Raw genomic sequence first — 20,930 nt, forward strand, 5'->3', positions numbered from 1 at the left:
TTTGTCAGGTGAGATTTCCCCTAAAGGAACCATGTTGACTTCAGCAGATTTTATCATATGTTTTCAATTATCTGGAAACCTTGTCCTTAATGGACTAAAATCCTACCAATCATTGAAATCAGGCTACAAGGCCTAAAGTTTCCTATCTTGTCTCCCTCCCTTCTTAGAGAGTGGAGTGACATTTATGATTTTCCAGCCCTTTGGAACCATTCCTGTTACAGTGATTCTTGAAATAATACTACTAATCTCTACCTACTACTTTCAGACCTTTCAGTTTCCCAAGTACCTTCTCTGTAGTAAAGTGATTACTTTCAGTTATGCACCTTCCCCCCCCCAAAAAAAATTTCTGGTACGTTTCCTGTTTCTTCCACAGTAAAGACATACAAAAAAAACCTTATTCAGTTCATCTGGCATTTCTTAATTCTCCATTACTACCTCTCCAACATAATTTTCAAGTGGTCTGATGTTAACTTTTTTCTTCTCATTTACTTTTTATATATCTGAAAATACTTTTGATACACTGTACTTTTATTTTATGGGTTAGCCTTCATATTTAATCTTTTCCCCCTTATTCTTTAGTTGCCTTCTGTTGCTTTTTAAAAGCTTCCCAAATCTAACTTACTGCCAGTTTTTGCAATATTGTATGCACTCTTTTGCTTTTAGGCTCTCTGACTTGTCAGCCACAATTGCCTCTTCCTCACTTTAAAATGCTGCTACTTTGGGATGATATAATCCTGTATCTTCTAAATTACTCTTAGAAACTTCTGTCACTGCTGCTCTACTCTCATCCCACAAAATTTTTATATGTATGACCATTTTTTAAAAACCCCACCACATTCCAAGGTGCAAGATCACAAGACCCAGGGCCACGCAAGTAACTTTTATCAATGTCAACAAAACAAAGGAGATGGTTATTGACCTCAAGGGACCTGGTATCACTTCCACCCCTCTTTACAGCAGTGGGAACTGCGAGCAGGTTCAAACTCCTGGGAGTGCACATCTTGCACAACCTCTCATGGCCCCAGAACACATCCTACAAAATCAAGAAAGCTCACCAACATCTCTACTTACTGAAGAGGATGAAGGGAGTTGGACTATGCACACAATTACTCATGTCATCCTACAGATGCGAAGTTAAGCATCCTAATCAGCTGCATCATTGTAAGGTATGGAACTACACTGCGGCTGACAGGAAGGCTCTAGAGTGGGTGGTCAAATCTGCCCAATGCATCGCTGGCACCAGCCTACCCACTATCAAGGACATATACAGAAAGGCCAGCAATATCATGAGGCATCCCACTCAAAATGCTCGAGGACTATTTGTCCCACTCCCATCAGGAAGGAGGTTATGTAGCACCCATGCCAGATCCACCAGACTCGAAAGCAGTTATTTTTCCCAAGCTGATCAACATTTCCACCCAACTACAACTACTTTTATCATTTCCAGTCAGAATCATCTTTTATACAGTTAATCTTGTGATGAGCATCACTATGGACATAAATTGATCATATATATATATATATATATATATATGTAGTTATATATTTATAATTGTTTTTTAATCACTCTGTTCACTATCTTGTGTTTTTTTTTGGTGCTGCATCAGATCCAGAGTAACAATTATTTTGTTCACCTTTACGCTTGTGTACTGGAAATGACATTAAACAATCCTGAATCTGGAAAAGAGGGAAACATAGAAACATAGAAAATAGGTGCAGGATTAGGCCATTGGGCCCTTCGAGCCTGCACCGCCATTTATTATGATCATGGCTGATCATCCAACTCAGAACCCCGCCCCAGTCTTCCCTCCATACCCCCTGATCCCCGTAGCCACAAGGGCCATATCTAACTCCCTCTTAAATATAGCCAATGTTCTGGCCTCAACTGCTTCCTGTAGCAGAGAATTCCACAGATTCACCACTCTCTGAGTGAAGAAGTTCTTCCTAATCTCGGTCCTAAAAGGCTTCCCCTTTATCTTCAAACTGTGACCCCTCGTTCTGGACTTCCCCAACATCGGGAACAATCTTCCTGCATCTAGCCTGTCCAATCCCTTTAGGATTTTATACGTTTCAATCAGATCCCCCCTCAATCTTCTAAATTCCAACGAGTACAAGCCTAGTTCATCCAGTCTTTCTTCATATGAAAGTCCTGCCATCCCAGGAATAAATCTGGTGAACCTTCTTTGTACTCCCTCTATGGCAAGGATGTCTTTCCTCAGATTAGGGGACCAAAACTGCACACAATACTCCAGGTGTGGTCTCACCAAGGCATTATACAACTGCAGTAGTTACTCCCTGCTCCTGTACTCGAATCCTCTCGCTATAAATGCCAGCATACCATTCGCCTTTTTCACCGCCTGCTGTACCTGCATGCCCACTTTCAATGACTGGTGTATAATGACACCCAGGTCTCGTTGCACCTCCCCTTTTCCTAATCGGCCACCATTCAGATAATAATCTGTTTTCCTATTTTTGCTACCAAAGTGGATAACTTCACATTTATCCACATTAAATTGCATCTGCCATGAATTTGCCCACTCACCCAACCTATCCAAGTCACACTGCATCCTCTTAGCATCCTCCTCACAGCTAACACTGCCACCCAGCTTCGTGTCATCTGCAAACTTGGAGATGCTGCATTTAATTCCCTCATCCAAGTCATTAATATATATTGTAGACAACTGGGGTCCCAGCACTGAGCCTTGCGGTACCCCACTAGTCACCACCTGCCATTCTGAAAAGGTCCTGTTTATTCCCACTCTTTGCTTCCTGTCTGCTAACCAATTCTCCATCCACATCAATACCTTACCCCCAATACCATGTGCTTTAAGTTTGCACACTAATCTCCCGTGTGGGACCCTGTCAAAAGCCTTTTGAAAATCCAAATATACCACATCCACTGGTTCTCCCCTATCCACTCTACTAGTTACATCCTCAAAAAATTCTATGAGATTCGTCAGACATGATTTTCCTTTCACAAATCCATGCTGACTTTGTCCAATGATTTCACCGCTTTCCAAATGTGCTGTTATCACATCTTTGATAACTGACTCCAGCAGTTTCCCCACCACCGACGTTAGGCTAACCAGTCTATAATTCCCCGGTTTCTCTCTCCCTCCTTTTAAAAAGTGGGGTTACATTAGCCACCGTCCAATCCTCAGGAACTAGTCCAGAATCTAATGAGTTTTGAAAAATTATCACTAATGCATCCACTATTTCTTGGGCTACTTCCTTAAGCACTCTGGGATGCAGACCATCTGGCCCTGGGGATTTATCTGCCTTCAATCCCTTCAATTTACCTAACACCACTTCCCTACTAACATGTATTTCGCTCAGTTCCTCCATCTCACTGGACCCTCTGTCCCCTACTATTTCTGGAAGATTATTTATGTCCTCCTTGGTGAAGACAGAACCAAAGTAATTATTCAATTGGTCTGCCATGTCCTTGCTCCCCATAATCAATTCACCTGTTTCTGTCTGTAAGGGACCTACATTTGTCTTTACCAGTCTTTTCCTTTTTACATACCTATAAAAGCTTTTACAGTCAGTTTTTATGTTCCCTGCCAGTTTTCTCTCATAATCTTTTTTCCCCTTTCTAATTAAGCCCTTTGTCCTCCACTGCTGAACTCTGAATTTCTCCCAGTCCTCAGTTGAGCCACTTTTTCTGGCTAATTTGTATGCTTCTTCTTTGGAATTGATACTAATTTCTCTTGTCAGCCACGGGTGCACTACCTTCCTTGATTTATTCTTTTGCCAAACTGGGATGAACAATTGTTGTAGTTCATCCGTGCAACCTTTAAATGCTTGCCATTGCATATCCACCGTCAATCCTTTTAAGTGTCATTTGCCAGTCTATCTTAGCTAATTCACGTCTCATACCTTCAAAGTTACCCCTCTTTAAGTTCAGAACCTTTGTTTCTGAATTAACTATGTCACTCTCCATCTTAATGAAGAATTCCACCATATTATGGTCACTCTTACCCAAAGGGCCTCTCACGACAAGATTACTAATTAACCCTTCCTCATTGCTCAAAACCCAGTCCAGAATAGCCTGCTCTCTAGTTGGTTCCTCGACATGTTGGTTCAAAAAACCATCCCGCATACATTCCAAGAAATCCTCTTCCTCAGCACCTTTACCAATTTGGTTCACCCAATCTACATGTAGATTGAAGTCACCCATTATAACTGCTGTTCCTTTATTGCACACATTTCTAATTTCCTGTTTAATACCATCTCCGACCTCACTACTACTGTTAGGTGGCCTGTACACAACTCCCACCAGCGTCTTCTGCCCCTTAGTGTTACGCAGCTCTACCCATATCGATTCCACATCTTCCCGGCTTATGTCCTTCCTTTCTATTGTGTTAGTCTCTTCTTTAACCAGCAATGCCACCCCACCTCCCCTCCCTTCATGTCTATCCCTCCTGAATATTGAATATCCCTGAACGTTGAGCTCCCATCCTTGGTCACCCTGGAGCCATATCTCTGTGATCCCAACTATATCATAATCATTAATAACAATTTGCACTTTCAATTCATCCACCTTATTACGAATGCTCCTTGCATTGACACACAAAGCCTTCAGGCGCTCTTTTACAACTCTCTTAGCCCTTATACAATTATGTTGAAAAGTGGCCCTTTTTAATGCTTGCCCTGGATTTGTCGGCCTGCCACTTTTACTCTTCTCCTTAGTACTTTTTGCTTCTACCCTCACTTTACACCCCCCTGTCTCTCTGCACTGGTTCCTATCCCCCTGTTGTGAACTAACCTCCTCACGCCTAGCCTCTTTAATTTGATTCCCACCCCCCAACCATTCTAGTTTAAAGTCACCTCAGTAGCCCTCACTAATCTCCCTGCCAGGATATTGGTCCCCGTAGGATTCAAGTGTAACCCGTCCTTTTTGTACAGGTCACGAAACAGATCACGTCCTGTTTGTACAGGAAATTGGAGGATAACTTTGATAAGAATAACCTTAACAATTGCACACATTTGGATGCAAGGGTCTCTCTTGATATATTTGGTAGACACCACTACGTATATATTCCAGCCACTTTAGAGCATTATTGTCATTGTTGTCTGGGGCACAGAGGGCATTAAATCGTTGTTCAGCATGTTTCAATGAAATCTTTATCAACCTCTTTAATATTCAACCACTGAAGTAGGTATTGCCGTCACGTTTAGAAATCTAATTAAACTTTTAGAAATGTCTTCCATTTGCAAAACACAAATAAAACAAAAAGAACTGTGAATGAAGGTGGAAATAAAAATGGAAGAGTTCATATCAGTGGGAATTAAAAGTAACAGTTCAGATATCGAAGCAAGACATTGTGATGCAATCTATTGGAAATATCTAGCGTTTTTGTTTATTCAATATCTTTAACATTGTGAAGGATCAATGCTCTTATTGAAGAGAAACAGAAGTGTTTCTTTATAAAATTGAGCCTTTAAGTTTATCACAAATTCAACAGGAATATCGAGGAATGGAGGCACAAAGTTCTTTTTAAACTGAAATAATAAATCTGATTTGCTTCCTTATAAACCTGTACCCCACAAATCCAGGGTTGATGGTAGCATAATCAGTTAATCAATTCCCCATTGGTGATGCATTTCTAGACAGCTCTGGACATGGTTGTCTTTGAAGTATTTTTCCATTTAAGTATTTGTACATTGTAAACTTTCCTTTGCTTCTGACATCATCACTTAAAAAAGTTATAATCCTTTCCCAAATTTCTCGGTTCACACTTGACATCTTCTTTTGTGCTGTCAATTAATTCCTCTGCTTATTTGTCTCTTCCATACAATTGCTCTTTGGCTTATCATTTAAGTTCAACATTTTGCTTCTCTCTCACATCAACTGGTGTCACATTCAAGTATTTAAAATATCTTTTAAAATAGGTCCAACTGAGTGCGGTGAGAGTTTTCCGGAGAGTACAAGAGAGATGCTGATACTTATCTACAAATATAGATATTAATGGTGCTGTAAAATGCCAATATTCAAGTTAAGTCGCTAGTATTGTCATTTCAACTATAACTGCTGGTACAGTACAGAGTAAGAATGAAACAACGATCCTCCAGGACCATGGTGCTACATGAAACAACACAAAACTACACTAGGCTACCTGAAACAACACAAAACTACACTAAACTATGTGAAACAACACAAAACTACATTTGACCGGGCCTACATGGGATTACATAAAGTGCACAAAACAGTGCAAGACAGTACAATAGTTAATAAACAAGACAATAGGCACAGTAAAGGACAAATTACAATATACCTGCAATAATAAATGATGCAAATGTAAATGGCGCAGCAGGCAATTAGGTAAGAAATGGTATGCTGAGCTTAATTGTAATAATGTTGGATGGATTTCAGGAGTTAAACATGTTTAAATATTTAAATAATGTATCCATAAAGGGATTTGGTGAGACCATGCCTGGAATATTTTGTTGTAGTAGTCATAATGATACTGGAGGAATTACATGTACATGTGGTGGAAAACTTATTTGCCTACCAACCAATCGGATCATGCCATTACAAATACATCAGGGTGTTCTCCTAACTTAAAATATGTATTTGCTTTTGGAGGTTGCTAGGAGGATCCACCAAACTCATTTCTTGTATGTCAAGTTTGTCAATATGAGAAGTAAGCTCAGCCTCTATTCTCCACAGTTTTCATTATTTGTTATCATGTTGAAACATATATAATTCACAGAGGCCTTGACGTGCTAGATTGAAGAAGGATTTTGCCTTGGTTGAGGTTTCTAGAACTAGATGTCACGACTAATGTCAAATAAGGGCTGGGCTAGTTAACACTGAAACGAGGAACCATTTCTTCAGACTAGATCGTTGGAATATCTACTTTGAAAGTTACAGCCATTACTGAATTCAAAACGAAGATCAACAGATTGTAGGATATCAGAGAAATTAAGTGGACAGAGTAGGAACATGGTGTTGAGGTGGCATTCGTATTGGTGAATGACAAAGCAGACTCAATGGGTTGAATGGCCTATCTCTAACCAGGACTATGAACAAAATAATGAGCAATTTGACGAAAAACGGGTTTTCATTACATTCAGAAAGCAGAAACATTGAATCACCTTCACATTACATTCAATGAATCTATATTTTGAAAATGTTTTCTAATATTCCATTCTATGCTCTGCTACGTCGCTGAACATCTCAGTTGCCATAGCAACGCAGTTACCTGGTAACTTAACCAGCAACCAATCAATTCATTGAAGCGGCGAAACTAACCACTAGCTATGCGTATTACTGCCAGGAAACTATCTATCCGTGACGTCTTCGTTAGAATCCCCCTTCCAATTGGAGCAGGGAAACATGATGTTTCTCGCTGACAGCCGTGGTCACCATAGGAACATCCTTCTTTCACGGTAATGGCGGGACCTTGAGTCGTGATGATCAAACTAATTGAGGTCGGACTTTGTGTCGTGCAGCGCCATGGTGAGTATGGGGGAGATTTCCCAATTGCTAATGGACCACGGTGAGGCTGCGCGTTGTCCCGAGCGCTAAGGATGTGCAAGGTGGGACGAAACGGGCGGATAGGCCGCCGAGTGGGGCAACACATGCCCTTGGGAAAGACCAATGGGCGAGAAGGATACTGACGGCGGCGGGGCCAATTGGAAGGGCAGGCGGGGGTGTGGTGTTCGCGCCAGGATTGCGCGTCGGCGATCGGCTGCGGGGGGCGGGGGCCGAGCAATGGCGCGGCATTGTGTGTCTGGGCTCTAGGCAGGCGGGCGGCCGGCCGGGGATTGGGGGGGGGGAAGAGCGGCCCGGGCTTCGGGGCGAAGGGACGGGAGAGCCGGCGCCGTCGATGAGAGCAGAAAGCCGCGCCTTCCAGGAGCCGCGGGAGAGATGACAGCGGAGCCGCGGAGGTACTTTCTAGGTGAAAAGCCATACGTTTGTCGGGTTTGTACGGCAGCGGCGGAGGAAGTGGCGGGGAGGGAGGGATTGGGGGGGAGAAAGGAAGTCGGAGCAGGTGCCGCCCCTCCCCCCTATCGCTTTTATCCGGCAGGCCGGGCCGCCGCTACCATCGGCAATGAGAGACTTGCTCCTCCCCCTGTCTTTACCCCGGCGGTGTTATCCACTCAAGGCCCCATCTTCAAATAAAATGGCGACCTTACCGCCTGCTTACGACCTTACTCAAAATCCCCCCCTCCTCACTCACATGCTTCCATCCATCCTCAACCACGTTCTCCAGTCACTGCCACTCATTCAACACATCCGGAAGGAAGGGAAAGACCCGGAGCCCTGGATGGAACCCCCCTCCCCTTACTATGCCCCCATGTACTTTGTGGAGATTCAAACATTTTAAAATGCCGGAAGTCGAAAGGAACAACAGTAAACGCCGGAAACACTCAGCAGGTCAGGCAGCTTCTGTGGAAAGAAAACCTTAGACGCTCACGTATATAACGGATCTCGTGTGTTGGGGTCTTCTCTTCAACATTAGGCCGCAGGCCTGCCGGCCGATTCACCATTTTGGGTCCTGATGGCCAGGTAGGGGCATGCAGGTTAGGTTTACGTGAGTTGGCTCCGTTCAAAACCTATACAAACATTGTTTCTCGATTTACGCCCACCAGATGCTGGAAAAATTCAGCAGATCGGATTCTGTGGAGGAGAATAAAGCAGTCGGCGACGTTTCAGGCTGCTCAGGATTTTGATTACGTATTTTGAACAAGTTGTTTTTGACCTTATTGTTTAAGAGATTCCAGCGGATCTCAATAAATTTATCCCGAGGATAATTTTATCTGTTGCTCAAGCATTCAGAAATGTTGAATTTGGCTTGAATTTCTTGTGTTGGTCCTTTCCCTCTAACCCTTATAATGGAAGCTCCCTGTTATGTGAATAGTTTCTTGATTTTAGGACTTCTAGTAGCTGGTGGGTGCAAAGGCAATATGTGTACATGTGAAGCTCAGATTATGAAGTAATCGAGCACTTTTGTTTGAAAAGAAGTTGCTAGGGAGAGCACCTACAAGATTTTAAATATATTACAAGGTGAACTTCTGTTCAAACACTCATTTTATTGAAGTATCTATGCAAAATACATCTCAGAAATTTGTCTCCTCCAGTTAGCCATAGAATCCTGAAATCCATGTAAATAGTTGAAAGAAAGACATCAGTTCCACCCCCCGCATGAAAAGAAAAAGAAACAAAAACTCGCAAACCCCAAATACCCCAACCCCTCTCTCACACAAAAGCTAACCAATCACTCAGAAGTGTAGGATTGCACATAAATCAAAACAGCATCAAATAACTTTATATTTGAAAGGGAGAAAGTATGGTTATTCTAAATCTCCACATTTGGTATAATTTTATAACGTATACAGTTCTACAGCCATTGACTCAGCTATTGATATCTGTATATCTCTTGATGTGGATCTCTTTTTATCCTTGTGCAGCTATCAGAACAATTGTTCATTGTGACAGAGAGTTCAGCGTACTCAATTGATATGTTAAACTAAGCCTTAGTCTGCAGCCTGGTATATGCATGGGATTCAGAAAAGACTCAAGAGTTATCACCTTGGATCATGGCCAGAAATTCACAATCAGTATTAGGAATGCATGTGATAGCGCCCAGGTAATATTTGTGGAAACTTACATAAATTGGCTGTCTCCTCACATTGACAGCTCTAAAAGGTGCTTTGTCATTATGGACAGTTTGGTGATACGGACATAAGAGACGTGCAAATACAATAATACTCTGTTTTACAGTCCAGCACCTCACTTTCACTTTACATTTGCTGTGTAGGTCTACTTCTGTCTGTGCTTTGGTGTGTAGCACATTCATTAGATGTACCCTCATTTCTGTAGCCGCAGATTGAGTCCACATGTTTTGTGTATGTAGGAAGCGTACACCCAAAACGACTCTTGACATTTCATAACAGTTTTTTGAATATCCAAAAGCTGCTGCTCTTTAATGGTTTTGATGGTTCAATTTAATATCAGAGAATGTATACAGTATTCAACCTGGAATCCTTACTCTTCACAGACATGCACAAAACAGAGAAAAACCCCCAAAGAATGAATGTCAGTACCCTCCCACCCACACACAAGCATCAACCCTCTCTCTCTCCCACCCCACCCCCTTACTTCAGCAAGCATTAGTTCCCTCCCCCCCACCACCACCCACCATGCAATAGCAAGCCCCAGGCACCATGTTCTCAAGTCCATCATAAAACTACTGTCCATCCTAACACTTTGACATCTCAGCAGGCCCGATCTCTCACTAATAAGGGAGAGAAAGATAATGCTCTTGCCACAGCAAGAGGGAAGACCAATAGTGTGCTCTTTCAATGTTACAGTCTGTAGTGTTGCTTATGGACCCGAGAACCAGCAGATTCTCTTTAAATATCGCTCAAGAGAGTAATCGACTGAGTGCAGAGGCCTCCAACAGCTGCACCTGCTGTCCCAGGGATTTCCTGCAATGCTTCAGTTGGTAACATCAGTGAGGAATCAGGTCATCCATAGGGCCCACCCTAAAGGCACACTGAGTCATGTCATCTGCAGAAATTCTCAGATGATTTAGCAATAGTTGGGTGTATAAAGGGAGGACAGGAGGATGAATACAGGGCCCTGGTGGAGGAATTTGTCGAATGGTGCAAGCTGAATCATCTGCAGCTCAACATCAGTAAGACTAAGGAGGTGGTGATGGACTTAGGAAGACCAAGCTTGCAGTGCTCCCTGTTACTTTTGACGGTGAGGACCTAGAAGTACCTAGGGCTGCACTGGATGGCAGACTTGAGTGGAGCACCAACAGGGAGTCTGTGTACAAGAAGGGCCAGAGTCACCTCTACTTCCTGAGGGGACTGAGGTCCTTTGGATTATGCAGTCCTCTCCTTCACATGTTCTACCAGTTGGTTGTCGCCAGTGCAGTCTTCATTGTGGTGGTGTGCTGGGGCAGGTTTAAATTGGTCACGTTGGAGGCTGTGGTAGAACAAAGGACCCTCTGGACAATGTTTCTCACCCTCTGTATTCCACCTTGGCTGAACAGAGGAGCACCTATACTAATAGACTAAGACAACTGCGCTGCTCCAAAGTGAGCTCTGAGGTCATTCTTACTTTTGGCCGTTACACTCTGTAATGAGTCAACCTATAGCTGGGGGAGTCATGACCCCTCCTGTTAGGCAGCTATTAACCACTGTTTAAGCTCTGCATTTACTCTTCACAGACATCCACAAAACAGAGAGAAAAACCCCCAAAAAATGAATGTCAGAAAAATGTACCCTCCCACCCACACACAAGCATCAACCCTCTCCCTTCCCACCCCCACCCCTTTACTTCAGCAAGCATTAGTTCCCTCCAGCATTTGTCTCTGGGTTCTCATTACAGCTGGAATGATGGTGGAGAGGTGCTTTCCTGAGCTTGTGACCTATGTGGTGAAAGTAATTCTCTGGCATTCTTGGTTGGTAGTTAGAAGCAATGTAGGAACAAGGGAAGGCTTTGCAGGTGGTGGTGCTTCCTTTGCCATACTGCCTTTATCCTTCTAAACAACAGGGATGGTGCTGTTGAAAATGTCTTTGAATTGCTACTGTGTAGATAACAGACATCCCACCTCTCCCGGAAGTTTCGGGAATCTCCTGCATATTAATAACTCCCTGATGCCCGCAAATTATATACAATATCCTGGAAATGAGAGGGAGAGCTGGAGCGAGCATCCTGATTGGTCTCTCTTTGTGCGAAGTAGACCTATCAGTTTTCTCTGTGGGCAGGCTTTGCAGTCGACTTCTGTCTCTCCATCAGTTCAGTTTAGTGTCCTGCACCGCCATGGCAAAGTGTTCCAAAAAAAAGAAAATATAAAACGTACTTCACCCCAGACTACACTAAAGTGTACCCCTGCCTAATAGGGGTCAAAAATAATGACAGTGTTGCTCGCTGCACTGTTTGCAACAGTGATTTTTCTATTGCCCATGGTGGGTTAGGACTGTAAAAGACATGTTGAGGTGAGGTTAACATGTGTCATTCGTTCATTAACATAGTTAACGTTATTTAAACTAGCTGGCTAGCTGCCAAGGGACTACTCTATTGATGTCCTACGTGATGAAGTCAAACTCCCTGTTGACATGCTGAAAGTTGTCATAGAATTAAAAATGACTCCATGATAATATGTAAGTACATATTTTAATGTCACATTTTCTGCATATACCCAGATTACAGATTGGTTTACAGATTAGACAAATTCACTAAACAAAGTATTACATGAGACAATATAATAAAGATACACCTTATGCTTTTATTTCTGTTAGGGACCACAACATATTAGGGACGCTGCTCAAGTATTTCACAGTTCTTTTCAGCAGAGCCACATCACAGTAGAAGGAAAGTTTGCAAAATAAATAGAAAAGCTATTTGCATTAGCATTGAGATTGCCAACAAAATACTCAACCAGGAATATATATATTTATTTGTGTGTGTGTGTGTAAATAGTTTCAATATGTGTCAAATAAATTGTGTTCTTTCATAATCAAATGTCCCGTATACATGCGCCCTTGGAGGTTGACCGGGGGAGGGGTGTGCTACCTCCCTGAAATGAGTTTTTGCAAGGTGGGATGTCTGAGATAATATACTTTGGTGTGGTTTGCTGGTGAAGTTTATGTTGGCAATTGAGTTTCAGTCAAATGGGCTGTATTATCCTGAATGTCATTGGAGCAGCATATAGACAGTGGAAGGTTGACTGTTATGTTGTTTATTTGTAATGGCTTTGGTTACAACAGTTCGGAGTTGTCAGTTGTTGCAGAATACAAAGCTCTAATCTGTTGAAGCCATATGTAACTGATTGAATTTCTAACCAGTGATATCCTTAATGTTGATATAGTTTTGGAGGTTGTATTTGACACCACGTAGACTTGTTTGAGACATTTGTTTATTGGCTTATGCTGGGTGTGAATTTTTCTTGCTACTTATTGGCTGAAGCCAGAATTATATCCATGTGCTAATCCTGGGCATTTGGAGACATAAAACTGCAGATGCAGGAATCTGGAGCAAAATATACTGTTGGAAGAGCTCAGCAGAGCAAACAGCACCTGTAGTGAGAAATGGACAGTCAACCTTTCAGGTTGATACCCTGCATCTAGACTGAATGAGTAGCGGTGAGAGAGCTAGTCTAAAAAGGTGAGGTTTAGGGGTGGCAAGTGCTTATTGGATCCAGGCGAAGAGGGGTGATGGGTAGATGAAGCCAAAAAAGAGTGGAAATAGCAGCAATGGCTTGGAGATGATAGGTGGTGGCAAACAAAGGGCTGCAGGTGATGGAATATGATAGGAAGAGAAGATGGAGCAGGGAATGAAGTAAGCGAGGTGGTTGAGCAGGGGACCCAGTGGTGGTGAATGTGTTGGTGGTGAGCAGATGGATTTCGTGGCAGATTGGAAAGAAATGGTGATTCAGGAGTGGGGGGAGATGATGGGGGTGTGCAGAAGGAACTGGGTAGTCTAGGAGGATAGAGGAAAAGACAGGTTAACTGAATTGGAGAATTCAGTGTTTGTGCCATCGGATTGTGGACTTCCCAGAGGGAACATGAAGTGCTCTTTCTCCAGATTGTGTGGCCTCACCCTAGCAGAGGAGGATGTTGAGATCTGACAACTATCCAATGGGTGGAACTGCAAGCACAAACAAATATCTCCATCTTTGGCCTTTTAGTAGTGAGATGGGGCAGGATAGATCATGTAACAACTAGAGGAACAGCACTTCATGTTCCTTCTGGTAGTCTGCAGCCTGATGGAACGAACATTGAATTAGCGATGATTCAACATAGGGCATAGCCCTGAGCATCTATGGCAATGATGTTGTTGGGCTGAAATTGACTTCCAGCAGCAACAACTGTTTTCCTTTGCATTGGTTTTTATTTTTATTAATGTTTGGACAAAGACTGATGAGGCCAGGAGCTGAGTGGTCCTGGCAGAACTTTGAAAAGTAGTGAACAGGTTACTGATGATTAAATGCAACTTGATGGCATTGTTTACAACATTTTCTACTATTCTGCTTGAGGATAGATTAAAGGACCATAATTGGCAAGAGGAATTAACAAGCACTTTGTGAACTGGACTGGGTGGTCAGTTTTCCACTTTATTGGGTAGATATTAATATTGCTGGGCTGGAATAACTCAACTTGATGCATGGCTGCTTCTGGAACAATATGCATTGTATTCAAGGCTTGTGGGCTTTGTTGTGACCAATGGATTTTGATTCTGTAATTTATATGAAGTGCCACAGGTTGGTTGAAGATGACTTCTGAAATGACCAGCAAAAATGAATTAACTACTCTGATTCTGGCAGAAGGTGCTTGTTCTTTCTCTCGAGAAAAGTACTCAAAAAATCTGACCATTTCAAGACTGATAATGTGCTTAGAGTGAGGGAACAAGATATTTCTGTTCAGTTCTAGCAAGAAGCTTGTCCAGGCAGCAAAGGTTTCCTTAATGTGTGGTCATGCTCTGTAATTAAAAGTGAAAGTACTTAACTGGACTTGATTGACCTCTGTTGTTTAAGACTTACGTCTTCTGCAAAATGCATCCCAGATGGGAAGTATTGTGTGAGGAAAGGAACAGCCCAATTCAACACAGCACCACCAAGTGTGTGAAATTTATTTCTTTTACACTGCTAGTATACTATCATCAATTTCCAGTATCTGCAGCATTTCTTGTCTTCTATTATACTTGTTTGCAGGACTGAAGCAAGAAAGTGTGTTTTCCTTAATTTCTCCTTAGGTTTCTGATTTCTTGAGAGAGTAGAGTTCCATGGGTGCCGATTATCATGGGCATCATGTTCTAGGTGACCATTTTCATGAATTTAAAACGGAATTCTTGTCCCTTTAACAATAGAGTGTATTACAACTAAGGTAGATATCATCCATGTGTCCTCCCTGCAAGAACTCCTGCATTTGTAACCAATCTGTAGGGACCATTTTTTACATTGTTGTCAACTAATTTAGTGCAGAATAAAATCTGTAATTTTTCTGGTTATTCGTGACCTAAACTAAGTGATCCATCGTGCAGTTGTAGCAACCAAGTGTGACTGCAGGAAAGTGTGTATGGAACCGGAGGAAATAGCAGAGGTGCTTAATGAATACTTCAGTATTCACTATGGAAAAGGATCTTGGTGATTGTAATGATGACTTGCAGCAGACTGAAAAGCTTGAGCATGTAGATATTAAGAAAGAGGATGTGCTGGAGCTTTTGGAAAGCATCAAGTTGGATAAATCGCCGGGACCGAATGAGATGTACCCCAGGCTACTGTGGGAGGCGAGGGAGGAGATTGCTGAGCCTCTGGCGATGATCTTTGCATCATCAACGGGGACGGGAGAGGTTCTGGAGGACTGGAGGTTTGCGGATGTTGTTCCTTTATTCAAGAAAGGGAGTAGAGATGGCCCAGGAAATTGCAAACCAGTGAGTCTTACCTCAGTGGTTGGTCAGTTGATGGAGACGATCCTGAGAGGCAGGATTTAAGAACACTTGGAGAGGTATAATATTATTAGGAGTAGTCAGCTTGGCTTTGTCAAGGGCAGGTTATGCCTTACAAGCCTGATTGAATTTTTTGAGGATGTGACTAAAGACATTGATGAAGGAAGAGCAGTAGATGTAGTGTAGATGTAGTGTATATGGATTTCAGCAAGGCATTTGATAAGGTATCCCATGCAAGGCTTATTGAGAAAGTAAGGAGGCATGGGATCCAAGGGGACATTGCTTTGTGGATCCAGAACTGGCTTGCCCACAGAAGGCAAAGAGTGGTTATAGATGGGTCATATTCTGCATGGAGGTCGGTCACCAGCGGAGTGCCTCAGGGATCTGTTCTGGGACCCTTACTCTTTGTGATTTTTATAAATGACCTGGATGAGGAAGTGAAGGGATGGGTTAGTAAGTTTGCTGATAACACAAAGGTTGGCAGTGTTATAGGTAGTGTGGAGAGCTGTCAGAGGTTACAGCGGGACATTGATAGGATGCAAAACTGGGCTGAGAAGTGGCAGATGACGTTCAACCCAGGTAAGTGTGAAGTGGTTCATTTTGGTAGGTCCAGTATGATGGCAGAATATAGTATTAATGGTAAGACTCCAGGCATTGTGGAGGATCAGAGGGATCTTGGGGTCTGAGTCCATAGGACGCTCAAAGCAGCTGCGCAGGTTGACTCTGTGGTTAAGAAGGCGTACGGTGTATTGCCCTTCATCAATCGTGGAATTGAATTTAGGAGCTGGAAGGTAATGTTGCAGCTATATAGGACCCTGGTCAGACCCCACTTGGAGTACTGTGCTCAGTTCTGGTCGCCTCACTACAGGAAGGATGTGGAAGCCATAGAAAGGGTGCAGAGGAGATTTACAAGGATGTTGCCTGGTTTGGGGAGCATGCCTTATGAGAATAGGTTGAGTGATCTCGGCCTTTTCTCCTTGGAGCAACGGAGGATGAGAGGTGATCTGATAGAGGTGTATAAGATGATGAGAGGCTTTGATCGTATGGATAGTCAGAGGCTCTTTCCCAGCGCTGAAATGGTTACCACAAGAGGACACAGGTTTAAGGTGCTGAGGAGTAGGTACAGAGGAGATGTCAGGGGTAAGTTTTTCCTTGAGTGGTGAGTGTGTGGAATGGGCTGCCTGCAACGGTGGTGGAGGTGGATACAATACGGTCTTTTAAGAGACTTTTAGATAGGTACATGGAGCTTAGTAAAATAGAGGGCTATAGGTAAGCCTAGTAATTTCTAAGGTAGCGACATGTTCGGCACTACTCTGTGGGCCAAAGGGCCTGTATTGTACTTTAGGTTTTCTATGTTTCTAATCCTGGCATATGTTTCGGAGCTTTAGTGCTTAGATTGGTAATAATGTATTCTTCAAGCTTGGTTCAAGGTCTATTGGACTTAACTGTATTAAACCACCAGGCACAACACTGCATTTTATTGGTTATGATTTGGATGAGATGTTAAACCTCTGTCATGGTTAACTTAATAAGATGTAGAAGATTTATCAAAGATCAGAAGTGTTGTCCTTGTATTACTAACTTACAAAATAAAAAGCTTCATGTGTATTTTGCTGGTATGTTTTATATTCTACCATTTCAATATTAGATAATAGACAATAGGTGCAGGAGTAGGCCATTCAGCCCTTTGAGCCAGCACCGCCATTCACTGTGATCATGGCTGACCATCCACACTCAGTATCCCTTTCCTGCCTTCTCTCCATATCCCTTGACTCTGCTACTTTTAAGAGCTCTATCTAACGCTTTCTTGAAAGAATCCAGAGAATTGGCCTCCACTGCCTTCTGAGGCAGAGCATTCCACAGAACCACAACCCTCTGTGTGGAAAAAGTTTTTCCTCAACTCCGTTCTAGATAGTCTACCCCTTATTCTTAAACTGTGGCCTCTGGTTCTGGACTCCCCCAACATCGGGAACACAGAAACATAGAAAATAGGTGCAGTAGTAGGCCATTCGGCCCTTTGAGCCTGCACCACCATTTATTATGATCATGGCTGATCATCCAACTCAGAACCCTGCACCAGCCTTCCCTCCATACCCCCTGATCCCTGTAGCCACAAGGGCCATATCTAACTCCCTCTTAAATATAGCCAATAAACTGACCTCAACTGTTTCCTGTGGCAGAGAATTCCACAGATTCACCACTCTCTGTGTGAAGAAGTTTTTCCTAATCCCTGTCCTAAAAGGCTTCCCCTTTATCCTCAAACTGTGACCCCTTGTGCTGGACTTCCCCAACATCGGGAACAATCTTCCTGCATCTAGCCTGTCCAATCCCTTTAGGATTTTATACGTTTCATTCAGATCCCCCCTCAATCTTCTAAATTCCAACGAGTACAAGCCCAGTTCATCCAGTCTTTCTTCATATGAAAGTCCTGCCATCCCAGGAATCAATCTGGTGAACCTTCTTTGTACTCCCTCTATGGCAAGGATGTCTTTCCTCAGATTAGGGGACCAAAACTGCACACAATACTCCAGATGTGGTCTCACCAAGGCCTTGTACAACTGCAGTAGTACCTCCTTGCTCCTGTACTCGAATCCTCTCGCTATAAATGCCAGCATACCATTTGCCTTTTTCACCGCCTGCTGTACCTGCATGCCCACTTTCAATGACTGGTGTATAATGACACCCAGGTCTCGTTGCACCTCCCCTTTTCCTAATCGGCCACCATTCAGATAATAATCTGTTTTCCTATTTTTGCCACCAAAGTGGATAACTTCACATTTATCCACACTAAATTGCGTCTGCCATGAATTTGCCCACTCACCCAACCTATCCAAGTCACTCTGCATCCTCTTAGCATCCTCTTCACAGCTAACACTGCCGCCCAGCTTCGTGTCATCCACAAACTTGGAGATGCTGCATTTAATTCCCTCATCCAAGTCACTAATATATATTGTAAACAACTGGGGTCCCAGCACTGAGCCTTGCGGTACCCCACTAGTCACTGCCTGCCATTCTGAAAAGGTCCCGTTTATTCCCACTCTTTGCTTCCTGTCTGCTAACCAATTCTCTATCCACATCAATACCTTACCCCCAATACCGTGTGCTTTAAGTTTGCACACTAATCTCCTGTGTGGGACCTTGTCAAAAGCCTTTTGAAAATCGAAATATACCACATCCACTGGTTCTCCCCTCTCCACACTACTAGTTACATCCTCAAAAAATTCTATGAGATTCGTCAGACATGATTTTCCTTTCACAAATCCATGCTGACTTTGTCCGATGATTTCACCGCTTTCCAAATGTGCTGTTATCACATCTTTGATAACTGACTCCAGCAGTTTCCCCACCACTGACGTTAGGCTAACTGGTCTATAATTCCCCAGTTTCTCTCTCCCTCCTTTTTTAAAAAGTGGGGTTACATTAGCCACCCTCCAATCCTCAGGAACTAGTCCAGAATCTAAAGAGTTTTGAAAAATTATCACTTGTGCATCCACTATTTCTTGGGCTACTTCCTTAAGCACTCTGGGATGCAGACCATCTGGCCCTGGGGATTTATCTGCCTTTAATCCCTTCAATTTACCTAACACCACTTCCCTACTAACATGTATTTCGCTCAGTTCCTCCATCTCACTGGACCCTCTGTCCCCTACTATTTCTGGAAGATTATTTATATCCTCCTTAGTGAAGACAGAACCAAAGTAATTATTCAATTGGTCTGCCATGTCCTTGCTACCCACAATCAATTCACCTGTTTCTGTCTGTAGGGGACCTACATTTGTCTTTACCAGTCTTTTCCTTTTTCCATATCTATAAAAGCTTTTACAGTCAGTTTTTATGTTCCCTGCCAGTTTTCTCTCATAATCTTTTTTCCCCTTCCTAATTAAGCCCTTTGGCCTCCTCTGCTGAACTCTGAATTTCTCCCAGTCCTCAGGTGAGCCACTTTTTCTGGCTAATTTGCATGCTTCTTCTTTGGAATTTATACTAATTTCTCTTGTCAACCACGGGTGCACTACCTTCCTTGATTTATTCTTTTGCCAAACTGGGATGAACAATTGTTGTAGTTCATCCATGCAATCTTTAAATGCTTGCCATTGCATATCCACCGTCAATCCTTTAAGTGTCATTTGCCAGTCTATCTCAGCTAATTCACGTCTCGTACCTTCAAAATTACTCCTCTTTAAGTTCAGAACCTTTGTTTCTGAAGTAACTATGTCACTCTCCATCTTAATGAAGAATTCCACCATATTATGGTCACTCTTACCCAAGGGGCCTCTCACGACAAGATTGCCAATTAACCCTTCCTCATTGCTCAAAACCCAGTCTAGAATAGCCTGCTCTCTAGTTGGTTTCTCGACATGTTGGTTTGAAAAACCATCCCGCATACATTCCAAGGACATGTTTCCTGCCTCTAGCGTGTCTAATCCCTTAATACGCTTATGTTTCAATCAGATCCCCTCTCATCCTTCTAAATTTCAGTGTGTTCAAGCCCAGTCGCTCCAATCTTTGAACTTATGACAGTCCCACCATCCCGGGAATTAACCCTTTGAACCTATGCTGCACTCCCTCAATAGCTAGAATGTCCTTCCTCAAATTTGGAGACCAAAACTTTACACAATACTCCAGGTGTGGTCTCACCAGGGCCTTGTACAACTGCAGAAAGACCTCTTTGCTCCTATATTCAACTTCCCTTGTTATGAAGGCCAATATGCCATTAGCTGTCTTCGGTGCCTGCTGTACCTGCATGCTTACTTTCAGTGACTGATGAACAAGGACACCTAGATCTCGTTGTACTTCCCCTTTTCCTAACTTGACACCATTCAGATAGTAATCTTCCTTCCTGTTCTTGCCACCAAAGTGGATAACCTCACATTTATCCACATTAAACTGCATCTGCTATGCATCTGTCCACTCATCCAACCTGTCCAAGTCACCCTGCATTCTCATAACATCCTCCTCACATTTCACACTGCCACCCAGCTTTGTGACATCTGCAAATTTGCTAATGTTACTTTTAATCCCTTCATCTAAATAATTGGGGTACCCAAATCTTTTGGTTGTTTAGAATGGTTTGAAAGGATTTTTAATCCACTGTGATTTAGCATGTATTTTTATTTGTGCAGAAGAAGCACTTCTGAGCTTTAAAAATGTAATTTGTTCAATATGTAAATTGTTGGATATTAAACTAGCAGTTTCTTTTTTCCTTGCTCTTCTGAATTTATCCATCAAGTCAAGTAGTATCTGGAAGGAGAAACAAAATGAAGGTTTCATGTTAGGGTCTTCAATCTGAAACAACTGTTTATCTTTTCAAAGATGCTGCATGATGTGCTAAGGGTTCTCAGCATTCTGTTCTTGCTCTGGGTTTCTGGCATTGACAATTAAAAACAAAAATCCTCTTAATTTTTTACCAATGAAGGATAAGCATGTGTCTGACATCCTTTCCAATTTTCTGCTATTCTTTAGTTAGTGAACTCACATGTGTTCAATTTGTAAATGAAAAGTGCCAATTAGTGAATCTAGATAT

The 20,930-nt window shown here is 42.6% G+C and overlaps 1 protein-coding gene across 5 annotated transcripts in view; it reads left to right on the plus strand.

Annotated features, from left to right (window-relative positions):
* Window positions 1-7,375: 7,375 nt before the first annotated feature.
* The window catches only part of atrx (ATRX chromatin remodeler), a 202,025-nt gene continuing 188,470 nt past the window's right edge, over window positions 7,376-20,930 (plus strand). Inside the window, exons 1-2 of one of the 5 annotated variants that reach the window (XM_072270901.1) lie at window positions 7,795-7,907; window positions 9,421-9,599. In XM_072270901.1, coding sequence (XP_072127002.1) covers window positions 9,550-9,599 — 50 coding nt within the window. In that variant the 5' untranslated portion in view covers window positions 7,795-7,907; window positions 9,421-9,549. Of the gene's footprint in view, window positions 7,466-7,768; window positions 7,908-7,979; window positions 8,519-9,420; window positions 9,600-20,930 lie in introns of those variants that run through there. The other 4 variants (XM_072270906.1, XM_072270902.1, XM_072270905.1 and 1 more) reach the window with 4 other exon arrangements.

This window comes from Mobula birostris, chromosome 10 (assembly GCF_030028105.1).
Source record: "Mobula birostris isolate sMobBir1 chromosome 10, sMobBir1.hap1, whole genome shotgun sequence".
Lineage (NCBI taxonomy): Eukaryota > Metazoa > Chordata > Chondrichthyes > Myliobatiformes > Myliobatidae > Mobula > Mobula birostris.